This window comes from Bipolaris sorokiniana, assembly GCF_000338995.1.
Source record: "Bipolaris sorokiniana ND90Pr unplaced genomic scaffold COCSAscaffold_14, whole genome shotgun sequence".
NCBI lineage: Eukaryota > Fungi > Ascomycota > Dothideomycetes > Pleosporales > Pleosporaceae > Bipolaris > Bipolaris sorokiniana.
In genome coordinates, this window is record NW_006911908.1 from 1,198,367 (window position 1) to 1,213,407 (window position 15,041).

Below are 15,041 nucleotides of genomic sequence, written 5' to 3' on the forward strand. Positions count from 1 at the left end.
ACTTACGACACTTTTGGTGAGGTCGTACCAGAAATCGTTTGTTTTCCACTACGCTGCCACAACGAGTTGTACTCAATCTTGGTCTAAGAGTTAGCTGGGTTGAATTTTCCTATCTATACTTGAGGCTTTTACATCCGGAAGGCTCCACACGGGCGCTGTAGTCGTCATTTCACATTCATTAAAGGGGCCAGTAGTTATATTCTCTCAGTTCCGGTCAGTAAATTCAAGGATCATCTAAAAAGCATCATTGTTAAATTTGGTCATCTGCCCTTTTATTGTTAGGGATAGATTTCTTATCTTGAGTACAGCCAACAGTCAAAGTATGGTACCGTCGAATCCCCACGTGAAGGTCTCACCCTCCTCCACCATGGGTCTGATAGGCAGTTACTTGGAATGGATCTAAATCAGTGTTGTGACTTTACACTTGTCAATATACGATTCACAAACCTTTTTAGCAGCTGCTTATATAAAGTAGATTCATTGATGTTGATTGCCATACGAAGATGGTTGCAGCCGATTAAATTAGTTGTGCACCTACTGCGAGAGTAGTAGACATACATCAACTTCAACAGCACCATTACAAGCTAGCAAGCTTGTACTTGCAGATGATGTTGACATACAACTATGTACCCTGCCGGACTACTAGATTATGAGGGATAGCAAATATACAAGTGATCCCTGTACTCTGTCATTAGTCTGGGTATGTATATGCGCGAGTAAAATTAACTAACAAGAGAGGAATAGTAGAGGCTGCAAGAGGAAGAAACACGCCATGGTGTACACTAGGGATGAAACGATTGTGTATGCTGTTAACTTGGCGATGGAACAGCAGCCGTCTAAACAGATGTGATACTGCTTGATGTACTTCTAGATTTCCTTTTTACCATGTGTAAAACTTCGATATATTTGACCTTTCGTATCGCAAATAATATTGCAGAATCCTGATATCGAATATCATACCCATTGGAATACAAGTGGGGGTCAGACTGACGGCTTCGGTATTGCTTGGGTAGTACTGCACTTGATGAATCTGGTAGAAGTCGTCTAAGGCGAGTGCGCATGATCGTGAATAGCGTACAAGCTATCACTCACTTGCATATACTTACTATAGAGATCTGGGGTTATAAGGTAGTCTTCTTTCTTCCCTTGTTTTTTATAACTATAGTTGTTCGACTCATAGGGGCTTTTGCCATGCTGACCTCTTACTCGGGTGTAAACCTTCAGTTGAAAAGTTTCGTATGAAAGACTACATATAGTTGGGTTTGAAATCTCTTGCTAGGATCTGTTTATCAGAATACATGTTGGTCTGATTTTCTTTGCAGAAAATAAACATTGTAGACGAATATCACGGAGGGCCTGTTCGGTTCTCCGTGTTCCGCCTCCGCTTTCACCTCAGTATTCTAGACGTAGATCATATTGTTATTAGATTAAGTTTAACAGTTGGAAAACGGATTTCCAACCAAACAGGCCCGGAGCTGTAGAGTATACGTACTTTTTCGAGTGGCCTTTTTAGCTTTCGTAGATCTGTATGGAGATGATATGTGAGCCAAATTAGAAGGGTTATGAACGTTTCCATGTCAGCAGTCATATAAAGAGTACGTAGCATTAGCGTGATTTGCTTCACGGTCGACTGATCTTTGCCTCTTTTAAGAAAGAAATTCTATATATGTAACTAGTTTGCGAACATCGCTGCCTCGAGTGAAACGTCGATCGACGTGCCCCAAGGGATGTGTGAAATGATCTTTCGCGCTCTCCTTCAAGGCCTGAAGCTGCGAATACTTAAAAATTCCAGTTGTTCAGGGGTACGTTCGGATGCCGTTACAATATGTTATGAATTTCGTATCACTAAGAATGGCCTTGATCCGTGGAGTGTATCCACCGCTCTAAAGCATTACCCCCGGTTTAGTAAAACTCAGTTCATCTATAATATAAAAATTTGTGCAGCTGTATAATTTAACAATATCAGGTCGTAGTCTGTGCTTGTTTCTAACGCCATTACACCCCGGAGATAAGCGATATGGGTTAGTAGTAAGCAAACAGTCAAGAGTTGAGGCACTAACTCCTCTCGCGAGGTCATAGCTATATGTTCAACGTACTTCAATAAAACTCCCATCTCAGGAATGGAACAAAAAGCATTAACCTTATCCTAGTACGTCATTGTTTATTTCACACCAAGTGTCACATCCAAACGCATCGCCGCCATCCAAAGATGGCTTGTTTACAGTGGAGTGGTATGTTTCTACTGATCGTCCTCATCAGTAGCTGCAAGGTCGCTCGGAAGCGAAGAACATTTACTAAACTAGAGCAAAAGAAAGGGGCGATTATCTTTCTATCGGAAGAAAGGATTCTGTCGCAACGTCGATCGCTAAGTGGACCTGTTATAATGGACCCACCTACGAGCGATCCCACTACGTCTTCAAGAGGCAAGCTCAGGCTAAGATCGAAGCAAACAGGGGCCCCCCCGGCTATATAATGGTCGTTTCCGCTACCCTCCACTCCGCGTCCCTTCCACCACTAATTCCCAACATTGTATCAGTCAATATGCCGCTTCGCGAGACGGATCCAGATTTTGAGAATGAGATTCTTGAAACGGCCAAAGCAGCGTTAGACGCAAAATTCGGAGTTTGCGAATATGATCTCCCGTTACCGCTCCTCCTGGTTGATGAGTATGCAGAGAAGCCACTGGCATGCCATGAACCTGCTGAGGAAACCATTGTCGTCAGCGCCCACATGTCGGCACGCATTCATACCTTCTACAAGCAGATTGCCACCGCCTACGACGAGACTGAGGATCCTCCAGCTAGTATAGCCATCAGGTTCGAAATCCAGCCGCAAAACTTTGACCCAGAAGAGCCAAGTTGCCACCATCGCAGGTATCACTCGCGCCGCCTGCAGCTGCAGGACTCAGAGACACTACCAGATTTGCCTTTTGTGAGCAAACTGGCCATCAGGTCAAGATCGTATGGCTCCGGCGCCGAGAACGCGACAGACATACGCCCTCTATCTCCCCTCGTGCCGCTACAGTGCCTTGTCCACTTGCCAGCTGTTAAAGAATGGAATGCCCCCTGGTTGTGGGAGCGGCCTATGCCGGCCTCTATGCCAAGTAGGGTGATGCGCGAGTACTACACCTGGCCATGGGAGGGCCCCCTCCGAGACGCCCGCCACGAGTTTGGCGCTGCCATTATGGACCAAGAGAAGCACCTCGGCGGAAAAAGGATCCCCGCCAGTTTGACTAGAGCTGCATTGTACTTCTGGCCTTTCTTCTCGCGCCCCAAGCATGACGAGTCCGTGGCACGGCCTAACCTGATCCATCCCGCGGAGAAGGACCCGGTCTCTATCGGCCTGTGTAAGCTCGGTGCGCAGCTAAGCCTGTTTGACGTGCGTGCTATGGTCACTCCCGACTTGTTCCCCAGCCCCGAAGCGTCAGAGGACCAGCAGTGGACACAGATGCGGCGATTCCGGCTCGAGTTTCATTCCCTCCGCCCAGACGGGCGGTGGTACTTTGTCGGCCCTGGTGGCGAAGATCCGCACGACTCTGAACAAGGGGGGTATAAGATCTCAGACACAAAACACTACCCCCGCGAAACCGACACGGACGAAGACATGGACCTCGATGCCGAGTACGGCGACAACCCGGACGACGAGTACGACTACGATCTGGATATGTTCCGTATTGAGCCCTGCAGGGAGCGAATTGAGCCTCTACTTGCAGCATTTGCAAAGTCTCTGACTCGTGACAATATGCCGAGCCTCGAGGACGCTGAGATTTTCACGCATCTGTGGTGGGACCCTTCAGACGACAGGGACGTGGAGAAATATGGCTTTCCAATGAAGAAGGGTCACAGATGGGGTGTCAAGTTTATTGCAGGGCGTGGTAGCAAGAGGCAGAAGGCTGACGATGCTGCTGTTGCAGGATCAACACCGCCGGTGGTGCAGTGGCAGGTCGGCGAGTGGAGACCCAGCGAGGAAGTCATAGGTTTGTTCGAAAGCTTGGGACGGCAGGAGTGGCTCGATTTTGAGTGGGACAAGTATAGATCTACGGCGGGGCACGACTTGTTGGGAAATAGCGAGTCTTCACCTATCTAGTCAGGCGAGAGACTGCAATGAGTATAAGGAGTTTATCGTCTGGACATCCAGCAGAAAGAGACTAATACGTCCGTAACCCTTGTATCTAAGTCTCCAATAAACAATGAATCACCTAGCTGCATGTATCAATACAATTAAATAACTAATCTTAATGAATATCTCTAACTAGAAATACCAACACAGTACGCCTGCCCAAGCCAGAAATTCGTCACGCAATCCCTCGAGACAGCAGGGTTCCAGCTAGAAAACTGATCAACCGTGATACCGTTGTCACGCGCCATGGACGCGCAATCATCACCGGTCTGTACAATATCCCACTTGTTACAGTTGGCGGGCTGGCCGGTATGCGTTGGCGCGGGCGGCGTCGGCTTTGCTGTCGATGTTTGCGATGTCGTCTTGGTAGTAGGAGTATTACTGCCGACGCTAGATCGGCCGACGCAGTATGCCTGGCCAAGCCAGAAGTTTGTGATACAGTCTTTGGAAACGGCAGGGTTCCAGGCGAAGAACTGGTCGACTGAAATGCCGTTGTCGCTGGCGAGGGAGCCACAGCTATCGCCTTCTGCTACGACATCCCATCTGTTGCAGTCTGACGGTTGGCCAGTGTGTGTCGGCGCAGGAGGGGTCGGAGCTGCCGTTGGGGACGGGGTAGAGGATCTCGTTGATGATGGTGTCGTCGTGACGACGGAGCCACTACCGGATCTGCCAACACAGTATGCTTGTCCCAACCAGAAGTTGGTGATGCAGTCCTTGGAAACGGCAGGGTTCCAGGCGAAGAACTGATCGACTGAGATGCCGTTGTCGCTGGCTAGTGAACCACAGCTGTCACCTTCTGCCACGACATCCCACTTGTTACAGTCGGCAGGTTGGCCGGTGTGTGTGGGAGCCGGGGGAGTAGGCTTGGCTGTCGTTGACGCCGTGCTTGATGCAGAGCTTGTGATGCTGATGCCCTGGCCCTGCCTGTGCGTACAGTACGCCTGTCCGAGCCAAAAGTTGGCAGTACAGTCGGCGCTGACGGCAGGGTTCCATTCGAGGAATGTCGCAAGGGAGATTCCAGCATTGTCGGCGACGGACCGGCACGAGTCACTACCAGACACAACATGCCAGCCGTCACAGTCTGACGGTTGGCCCTCGTGTGTGGCAGCTGGTGGCTGGGGCCCGGTATCCGTGGGCTCGGGCGCTGTGGTGGTGGCTTGCGTGGGTTCCGGACCCCAGGAGCCACAGTACCGTAGGCCAACCTGGAACACGCATGCCGGGTCAGTGACATTTGTAGTGAGCGAGTTCCAAGCGACGAAACTGTCAAAGTCGACGTTGTAGCTGGATGCTGCGATCTCGCAGTTGCTATTCCAGTACCCGAACACGTCAGGCGAATACTGATACTGATCGCCCTTGAAGTAGAAATCGCAGTCATCGCGGACACCGGTAGCCAATGGGATCTGGGTCGGTCTTGGATCCAGGGTCATGGTGGCGTTGGGTAGCATGGTGAAGGGGATGCCAGTAAAGGATGCGCTGGGGTCAATGGTGATGGAGACATATCCGGGACGACCAGGATAGTTGTTGATGTCTCCAACCGCCTGAATACAGTAGCTCTCCTGTGCAAAAAGGTTGGTGCAGTTGGAGTTGATGCCTGTGTTGAGGAACATGAAGTCGTTGAGAGAAATGGCAAACTTGAGAGTCACCAGGTTGCAGTAGTCGCCAGCTTCGATCTCGTACCAGCGGCCGCATGGCTTGTTAGATCCAATGGCAGTATTAGAGGGAATTGGAGCAGCAGAAGTAGGCGTTACTGGAGGAACATTTGTTGTCTGGGCGGGCGGCAGCTTAGGTCCGGGTGGTTCGATGCAAAGCGTGGTGCCGTTCATCATGTTGAGGTTGGAACAAACCGGGTTAATAACAGGATTCCAAGCCAACAGCTGTGGCGCTGTGATTTTTGCAGCCGCAGCAATGGCTTTGCACGTCGTGTTGACTTCGACTGTAACGGTCTTGCATGTGTTGGTGATGCAGAGACTACCCGAAGTTGGGAACTCGTAGCAATACGCAGCGAGATGGTTGTCGGACAGCATCCAGGCAGTACCGACACTCTGTGCCTTGGAGATGCTGTAGCAATCATCACTGCCCTGGATCTGGTACGTGGTGCCGTCGCAGGCTGACTCAGTGGGCTCCGGCTGGCCGGTGAAATAGTCAATTGTAGACGTGGTAGCAGGCTTGCCCGTGATGCTGCAGCTGGACGTCAGGGTTTGGTACATAGACTCGCTGGCCACTACGGGGCCGTCAAAGTAGGGCGACCCAGATCGCACGCGCAGTCTGGCTGCAAGACACGGGTCACAATCCGAGGGCTGAACGGCGCCCTGGGGAAGTTCATTGATATAGTTGAAGGCGGAAACTAGCAAGCTGTTAGTAGTGATGTGCTAGCGAGTCTGAAATTGGCCATCACGTCATGTAGGAACTCGTGCGCGGGGTGGGGGACTCACCTCCAGGATTCGTGAAGAAAGCTGCCAGGGCCGCAACGGGGCCACAGAAGACATTGTTCTCTTTGAGACATGTGAAGTTGTAGATGTACCGGCGGCTAGCTGGCAACATGATGGGGGATGCGTCAAGGTCGGGAATGACAAGGTCTTTGCCACAGGTGGACCGGACAGAGCTCTCCCATGACTGGAGCGCAGAAGCACACCCAGCGGTACATATGCGAGTCAGCGTGGCAGGAGGGTAGTAGAAGTCATGGCGAAGGGCCGGGACGAGACGGTCGCAAGCGACATCAGCCATGAGGGCCGCAGAACATGCCGCATCGAGATCCTCGGGAAGACTATCGTCGTAGAGCATCTTGACAGCGAAAACAGTGCTAGGGCTCAGGCTCAGAAGAGCCCCGAGACTCAAAAAAAATCGTCGCAAGGCCACCATGATGTTGATGGATCGTGTTTTCCTACTTCTCTCACCAAGAGTTGAAAGAATGAACAGTGAGCAGAAGAGGGTAGTGCATCCAAACAATGGATGGAGGGAGTAATGTGTCTACCTAGACATGAGAAATAACCGGGGACCGCAAGAGTGATAAGCAATTTAGAAAGGGTCAATGACTCTAGAGTACTGGAGGCACAGAACAGTCGCCTAGGTTCAAGAGAAATTTCCTCCGAGGAAGGGCAGCCAATTCAACTTGTCGTCGTCCCGTCTCGTACTGGCCGGGACGCAAGCGCCCGATGTGATAGAGCGGATCAAAAGAGCCTGCTGCCAAGATATCAATGATCGTCAGTCCACGCCACCAGAGCAATCCACTCTAGGAAGTTTTTACGTAGGGGAACGGTCAAGGTACTATGCATAAGCTTTTTAATCTACGACTACCTGCCTGAATGGGAGATTTTCTTCATGATGGGGCGAGATTGGATGCAAATTTGATTTCTGGATGCTACGAACACGTGCCGGGTTATTTCGCTTCTGTGTAAGGCGTGCAACTACACAGTGATTTCGGCCAGCTCAATCCCCACTTTTTAAACCTAGCGTCAGGCGAACCGTTGGCCTGTCGCAGTCCGGTACGGGACGGTTCTCGCCGAGACAAGGCTTTCTGCTCTCTATTGCTTATGCGCTTTGGACATGCAGGGTTCACGCAGGGTCCACGCAGGGGTAATGAAGCGGCCCGCTTTTCGCTATACTATCTAACCCCCATCAGTAAGCACCATATCAGATGGTAATTCAATATACTCCGACCCTTTCTCCTAAAAAGGCAATGCTTGGCAGTTCCCTCCGAGCGGACGAATGGCAAAGTAGGAAGATCACCTTTTGACTTCGACATCCGATACTTGTGGGCCCTGCCAGGTACCAGAATACAGTAGAGCCGAGACCTCGCCGCATGGGTCCCAGCATGGCCTTTTGCACATGCAGGGTAAGGGAATTTAGTATGGATATCAAGATTGAGATTGGGGGCCGGGTTGCTCCAGAACACCAGCCAAGCTCTTTTATCACACGATACTTCACGGCACCCTCTCTCTTTTCGGCCGACTTCTCTTTATAGATATCTGGTAGCTGACTTTGTTTGTTGCCTCTGCAAATGCTCCCTCTTCTAATTTTCTTGTAAACTCTCCAACCCTCCGTCACTCTCTCATTGGGGAACACATTCTTTTGATCATTATTGTTTTCTGTTGCTGGGCAGAGCCCCCAAAAACTCAGCCCTAAACGCAACTATGGGACCATGGTTCCGGCTCTCATGGAGCTGTGCGCTTCTATCTACTCTCATTACCCCTTCTCTTGGAGCAGTCATCACAGCAAGGCCTGGTAGTGTCAACGCGGTTAAGGTACCCGAAATCCCCGGTGCCTGTCGCGCCGTCATTTCGTAAGTAAACTTCTCTGAGCCATGTCCCAAAACCTGGACCGGTAGAGTTCATTGCGCTGACTCGTCACCGCAAAATTTTAGACCTTTTGATTACTCGGCCAAGAACCGTCGTGACCATGAGCTACCAGTCTGCAGTACTGACAGCTCCGGTCTTGTTGTTGCTCATGACAATAGTGGTTTCGTTGACGCTGAGGGGCGCGAAATCGTCCCGGGGTCACTCGAGACTGGCGTATCCCTGATAGGACGCACAGAGCTCTCCTCCCTATTCGGGAGACAGGTAGTCGGCGGCGACGATTATACCTGTGGCCCTGACCGCCCTTGCGAAAACAAAGCATGCTGTCCCAAGGAAACTGGCCAGTGTAATTACGGTGAGAAGTACGTCTCCCCTCCCGTTCCTTCCTGTCGTTCAGCTTGTTGAAAAATGTTTTTTCTTACTCTCACCGTTATATTCGTGGTTTGTGTCGTATTGCTCTGGAACATGGCTGATATTTTCCTCTCTTCGTGTAGAGCCTGTGGCACATCTGGAATTTCTCCCAATGAGGTGTGCTGGTCCAACTGCGATGCTAAGGCAGAATGCGGCAAGAACGCAGCTATCCCTGGCCAAAAGTGTCCTCTGAACGTCTGCTGTGGCAAGTGGGGTTTCTGCGGAATGACAAAGTACGTACACTTCCAAACTATGAAGATGATGGCGTTGTAGATCAGTATTGACGATTGGACAAACAGGGACTTCTGTGATAAGAAGGACCACGGAGCTACTGGCGGTTGCCAGTCCAACTGCGACCAGCCAGGCCCCAAGAAAAAGTCTTCCGACCAGCTCAACCGTGTTATTGGATATTATGAGGCATGGAGATACAACTCCAAATGTCAGGATATGGTGATTGCACTCTACTACCTAACATTATGTATGTCCGACTGACCGTGAGATATAGGGCTTGGACGACATCCCCGTCAACTCTCTGACTCATTTGTATTTCTCTTTTGCTTTTATTCAGCCCGACTTCCAGATCGTGGGCATGGACAACCTGCCCGACAAGCTGTTTACAGACTTCACCAACCTCAAGAAGAAGAACCCGGCCCTCAAGATGATCATTGCCATTGGTGGTTGGACGCACAACGACCCGGGCCCTCTACAAAAGGTGTTTAGCAACATGGTCAGTACCAAGGCGAACCGTTCTAAGTTCATCGGCAACCTCATGTCCTTCCTCCGCATGTACGCCTTTGATGGTGTCGACTTTGACTGGGAGTACCCCGGTGCGGACGACCGCGGTGGTGTCCCTGAGGACGGCGTGAACTTTACCCAATTCTTAAAGGAGCTCCAGGAGGCGAACAAGAAGCAGCCTGTCAAGTACATTGTGTCTTACACAGCTCCGACTAGCTTCTGGTATCTGCGCCACTTTGATCTCAAGTCGGTTGATTATACCGACTTTGTCAACGTCATGTCATATGAGTAAGTGATTTTTTCTTCTTCTTTTCTTTACACGCCGACTAACGGTACGAACAGTCTTCACGGTGTTTGGGATCGTAAAAATCCGATTGGTTCTCATATCTACGGCCACACCAACCTGACGGAGATGAGTCTAGCATTTGATCTCTTCTGGAGAAATGATGTCCCGGCAAACAAGCTAAACATGGGTCTTGGATTCTATGGTCGCGCATTCCAGCTTGCGGATCCGTCGTGCAACAAGCCCGGCTGTCTCTTCAAGGGAGGTGCAACCAAGGGAGCGTGCAGTGGCGAGTCTGGCATCCTGAGCTACCGCGAGATCCAAGAAATTATCAAGAACAAAAAGATCAAGCCGATCCACGACAAGGAGGCCGGTGTCAAGTACATTACGTGGAATACTGACCAGTGGGTGTCTTTTGATGACAAGGAGACGTTCAAGCAAAAGAAAGACATGGCGGCCAAGCTCGGTCTTGGAGGCTATTTGATCTGGGCCATTGATCAGGACGATGCCGAGATGACTGCACTAGCTGCGGTCCTAGACCCCAAGCCATTAGGTGACTTCAAGTCGATTGACAAAGGAGACGAGAACTGGACGGGTACTAACGACAGGTGCTACATTACCAAATGTGGTGTTGAAGACTGCCCGTCGGGCGAGGTCAAGATTACTGACCAAAAATGCGGCAAGAAACAGAAGAGCGCTCTCTGCTGTCCTTTATCGGGAGCGCCTGACCCCAAGTCGTGCACATGGCGTGGAGGCGCGACGAAATGGTGCAATGGCTACTGCAAAGACGACGAGGTCATGACACACATGAGCAAGTATGGTGGTGGCCATGACTGCTTGGATGGCCAGATGGCGCACTGCTGCGAGAGCTCGCTGGGTGAGAAGAATGTTTGCAAGTGGCGAGGCGTGGGCGAAAAGTGCCACAGTGGTGAACTGCCCCTAACCTTCTCCGGCACTGTCCTGGATATCCTCGACGACGTGGCCAAGATTATCTTGCGCATTGTCGGTCGCGCGTACCCACTGGCAGCGCTTACGGGGCTACTACTGGTCGAGGTTCTCGAGGAGCTGGATATTGATACCAAGAAGCTATACTGCTGCCCGGAGAAGGAAGTGTCCAAGTGGAAGAACTGTGCGTGGTATGGGAAGCCCGGCAACTGCTTCGATGGCCACTGTCCGGACATGAAGACGGTACAGATCACCGACTCGTACTTTGGCGGCAGCGACACTTGCGGCCCTCACCTCGAACGTGTCCGCACCTTTTGCTGCGAGTCGGATGGCGAGCCTCTCTTCCTGCCCGTCGACCTCAAGAACCTGTTTGAGCACCCGCCTGAGGGCGGCTCCGACACCGACTTCATCTTCAAGACAGACAAGACATCTGACGGCGGCGATGACAATCCCAATGAGGCGGCCTTCCAGTTCGTGGTGCTCGTCTCGCCCGAGGTGCTCCAGATCTCGCTCGACAAACGCGACGGCTCCAACTGGGACGTCTTTGACTGCAACGACTCCATATCCGAGGGCGAGCACACGGTGCGCATGGTCTGCAACGACCATACGCCTGACAGCAATTGCCATAAGATTGGCCTTGGCCATGGTGTCCCGGGCACCATTCTCCAGATGCCCAAGGGCTGCGGACCAGGCAAGTATGCAGTCGCAAAGAGCATGACGCCAGCCCCAGGCAGTACCAGCGACCATGTCAAGCTGCTGCCCCGTCACCTCTCGCACCTAGCCAGCCTCGAGCCCATCGTCTACGAACTGACGTTTGACTACGACTTCCACCGCGTGCCGCGTGACATGGGCAACACGCAGATGCGTATCGACTACAGCATCCAGGACGACTACTGGAAAAACATCGTCGCCGGCTCTGCCACCCGGAAGCGAGATGTCCATGGCCGCAAGAGACTGGCTAAGCGCACGCTGGAAGACGTCGGTGGGAACCCGGTGCGCTGGCTCGAGGAGGAATTCCGCGATGACTTCCACTTTGACAAGATTGCCCCTCGAGACCTGCAAGAGCGCTGGTTCGGCAAGAGTATCCTTGACTGGTTGGCCGCCCTCGTCGTACCCGAGATCAAACGTGACTTCACGCACAAGTACGACGACAGCGTCACGGCAAAGCTATTTGACGAATCGTGGGACTGCCCCGGAACGGTAGATGGTGTCAACTACGATGGTCATTTGCTCGGCCAGGCCGTCCTCGACATCGAGGTCGAGTCCAGCTTCGGCTTCACCCTTATCGTCGAGAGTCTCACCTTGCCCCTTAACCTCGAGCAGAGCTACCTAACCTTCTACAACAAGGGCAGGGTCACTGGTGTCGTCACCCTCGAGGCCCTCGCTCGCGTGACGTACGAGCAGAAAAAGGTCATTCTCAACTTGCCATTCCCCGGTGCCTCGTTTAAGATTCCTGGAATTGCCACCATAGGTCCCCAGCTCACAGTCGAGGGCAGCATTGATGCCTCGCTCGGCATGGCTGGCTTGATTGAGACCAAACTGGAGATCGCTAAGTGGGAAGTGAGTAGCAAACCCCTTTTTGCCTCTTTTTCTTTAAAACCCGCACTACAAGGAAAAAGATTGCTAACCACTCGTAGGTCCGCCAAGTCATGCCTGACACCAATTCCTACAAGCCCGAGCTCATCGACAACAGCAAGCCAAGCCTGGATCGGACGGGTGACTTCTCGGGAATCAAAAAGCCTGAATTCTACGCCGGGGTCACCGCATCTGGAGATGTGAACCTGAAGCTATCAGCTGCTGCAGAGTTTGGCGTTCGCTTCGACCCCAAATGGAAGATTGACCCGGCGGCCGCTGCAGTTGTGGGCGAGGTCAGCCTAACGACTAAGTTCGCAACAGGCATCTCAACCACGGCAACATGCCCCTTTACCTACGGTCTCGATATCGGCGCTCGCTTGTTTGCGAGAGCAACGGCGCCCAAGACATTTGGCTGGGCTGGTGGCGAGGTCAACCTGACGGACCCGTGGGAAAAAACCATCATCAAAGGCGGCACTTGTCCCGACCTGGGCCCAATACCTTCCAAGAGAAGTCTCCAAGATCGGAGCCGCCTTCTCATTGAAGGCCGCTCAGAAGACGACGACGTGACCAGAAACATATCGGGGTTGGGAGCTGCCGGGCCTGATGTGGAATCTATGCACAGATATGGCACCAGTCTGCTCACGAGGCACATATCTGGCGGGCACATGTCGTCCCTGGTCAAGAGAGGTGGTGTATACGGTCCAGCGCTTACTCTCAACGCCGGTGATTATTTCTGTCCTTCTAAAGACGGTGAAAAAGGAATCACATGCCAGGAAGCATACGCTGGCCTAGCAGCGAGCAATGAGGGCGGCATCTGGACAGACGCCAAGCACAAGAGGGAAGTGCTGACGCCAACATCCACCATTGATGAAAATGCCATTGCCGCACATTTCCATGCTCACCAGCAGCGAAGCCATGGCCATGGCCATGGCTACCACGCAGGAAGCGAGGCACTTCACATTTTTGACAAGAGAGCCAAGGAAAAACTTGTCAGGGCCTGTGATCGGGCATGCGACATCTCGAGCGACTTCCCCCCGGGCGGTCAGCTGAAAGGCTTGGAATGGGGGTGGGAACATCCCGAGAAATGCAACAACTTTGACTTTGGCTACCCCTTGCAAAATCGCGCTAAAGACGTCGAGTATCACACAGAGCACGTCCTCGAGGCCCAGATGATCGACCTGTTCTTCCAATACCTCGACAAGAAGAGGAAGTTTAAGCTACCTGACCCGAAGCCAGGTGCGGCCCAGGGAGCCACCGTTTCCTTCTGTGACTATGTCAATGAGCTGTGGGATGTACCCCCTTTTGTGTGGCCCAATGAGGACACGACCGGCGGCATAGGTAAGGCCTGGAACCCTATTATGCATATTGCAGCGCAATATCCGACAAGGACATACAAGAAAGACGAGTTTATCGCCCTTGAGTCTGCCATCAACACGCCTTCTAAGACGAGGGCGTGGGCGGGCGGAAATCCGTGGGACCCTACCTCTTGGACCAGGGACATTTCCAAATATGCAGAGGCTAGGGTCATTCTCCAGAAGATGCGCAGCACAATGGGTTCTCGCTTGTACCAGAGCCACTCGACCACCCAGACAACCATGAAGACCCAGACGGATCGCATAGGAAAGATACTCGACGCCCTCGACACAACTCTGCTACCCGCCAACCAACGCCCTGGATACGCAAAATGGTCGAAGCAGAATCTCAAGTCCGAGTGGCTCACTTACATGAAAGGCCAATACACCACGATGCAGTCCAAGACCAATGACCTTGTCGATAAGTACCTTCTGCCGATGAAAAATGCATGGGTTACAAAGGCAGAAAAGGACAAGTGGGAGGATGGTCCGAACCAATCGCCCGCGGAGAAGGAAGTGAATAAGGAACATCGTGATTTCATACAGGCGATTGAAGACTTTGAAACGAAGTGGAAGGGCCTACCCCAGTGGAACAACCCGCTGTAGTCATGATGGAGTTGCAGCAGCAGTGTTTATCTCTATTATTATCACAATCCTCATGATTCTGGGATATCATCAAGTCCTGATGTTTCCTATTTTCATTAGTCACCCAATTTCTTGCAATGTAAATATGTATTATGATTGTAGTTGAGATTTGTATATTCGAATGAATAAAGACATTAAGTTTATGTGTATCGTCTGAGTTTAAACATATAACACTCGAAGGAAAGATTGGTAATGTTGATCATTCAGAGACGTGGGGGGTTAAATTTAGATTAGTATTGATAACGAGGAAGGCTACAGTGTGCTGAACATGCTCGTCTCGAGGTTAGAACCTTTTACCAATACATTTTAACCATACCCCCAGCCAGCCACCAAAGAGATGTTTATCCACTCCGACATTGTGAGCAGCTTGTATATATGTAGTAATTTCTGGTTACATCGGCGCTCAACCAGGAAGTACTCTGATGCATCAAGCCTTCAACGAGCCAAAAGAAACGCCAAAGGCTCGGCTGGCTCCTGACGCCCATTTAGGGCTGACACCCTGTCACCGTGGCACTGGCAAAAATCCGGGGGTTGGGGGCTAGGGGGCAAGACTACTGCACGCCACGACGCTTAGTTCACCTGCGACGCATGGGATATGCCATTCTTCGTGCCGATCTTTGGCTTTACCATGTGCGAATCCTACACGCTGGGTGCCACGCGAGCGCCGTTCTAGCTTGTTCCGTG

General features: G+C 51.6%; 3 protein-coding genes across 3 annotated transcripts; 2 read left to right on the forward strand and 1 right to left on the reverse strand.

The window, feature by feature from the left end:
- Window positions 1–2,209: 2,209 nt before the first annotated feature.
- On the forward strand, window positions 2,210–4,190 carry COCSADRAFT_346090 (uncharacterized protein; the record flags this gene model as incomplete). Its single annotated transcript, XM_007705808.1, has 2 exons — window positions 2,210–2,231; window positions 2,312–4,190. 2 exons carry the CDS (start codon window positions 2,210–2,212, stop codon window positions 4,084–4,086), a joined length of 1,797 nt encoding a protein of 598 aa, XP_007703998.1. The 3' UTR covers window positions 4,087–4,190.
- Window positions 4,191–4,247: 57 nt separating this feature from the next.
- COCSADRAFT_164013 (carbohydrate-binding module family 50 protein) lies at window positions 4,248–6,900 on the reverse strand (the record flags this gene model as incomplete). The annotated part of the gene is made up of 2 exons (XM_007705809.1): window positions 4,248–6,463; window positions 6,552–6,900. The coding sequence occupies 2 exons, from the start codon at window positions 6,898–6,900 to the stop codon at window positions 4,248–4,250; spliced, it is 2,565 nt and encodes an 854-aa protein (XP_007703999.1).
- Window positions 6,901–8,249: 1,349 nt separating this feature from the next.
- COCSADRAFT_193357 (glycoside hydrolase family 18 protein) lies at window positions 8,250–14,488 on the forward strand (the record flags this gene model as incomplete). The annotated part of the gene is made up of 7 exons (XM_007705810.1): window positions 8,250–8,398; window positions 8,480–8,773; window positions 8,906–9,055; window positions 9,122–9,272; window positions 9,328–9,845; window positions 9,900–12,345; window positions 12,423–14,488. 7 exons carry the CDS (start codon window positions 8,250–8,252, stop codon window positions 14,316–14,318), a joined length of 5,604 nt encoding a protein of 1,867 aa, XP_007704000.1. The 3' UTR covers window positions 14,319–14,488.
- Between the last annotated feature and the right edge of the window lie 553 nt (window positions 14,489–15,041).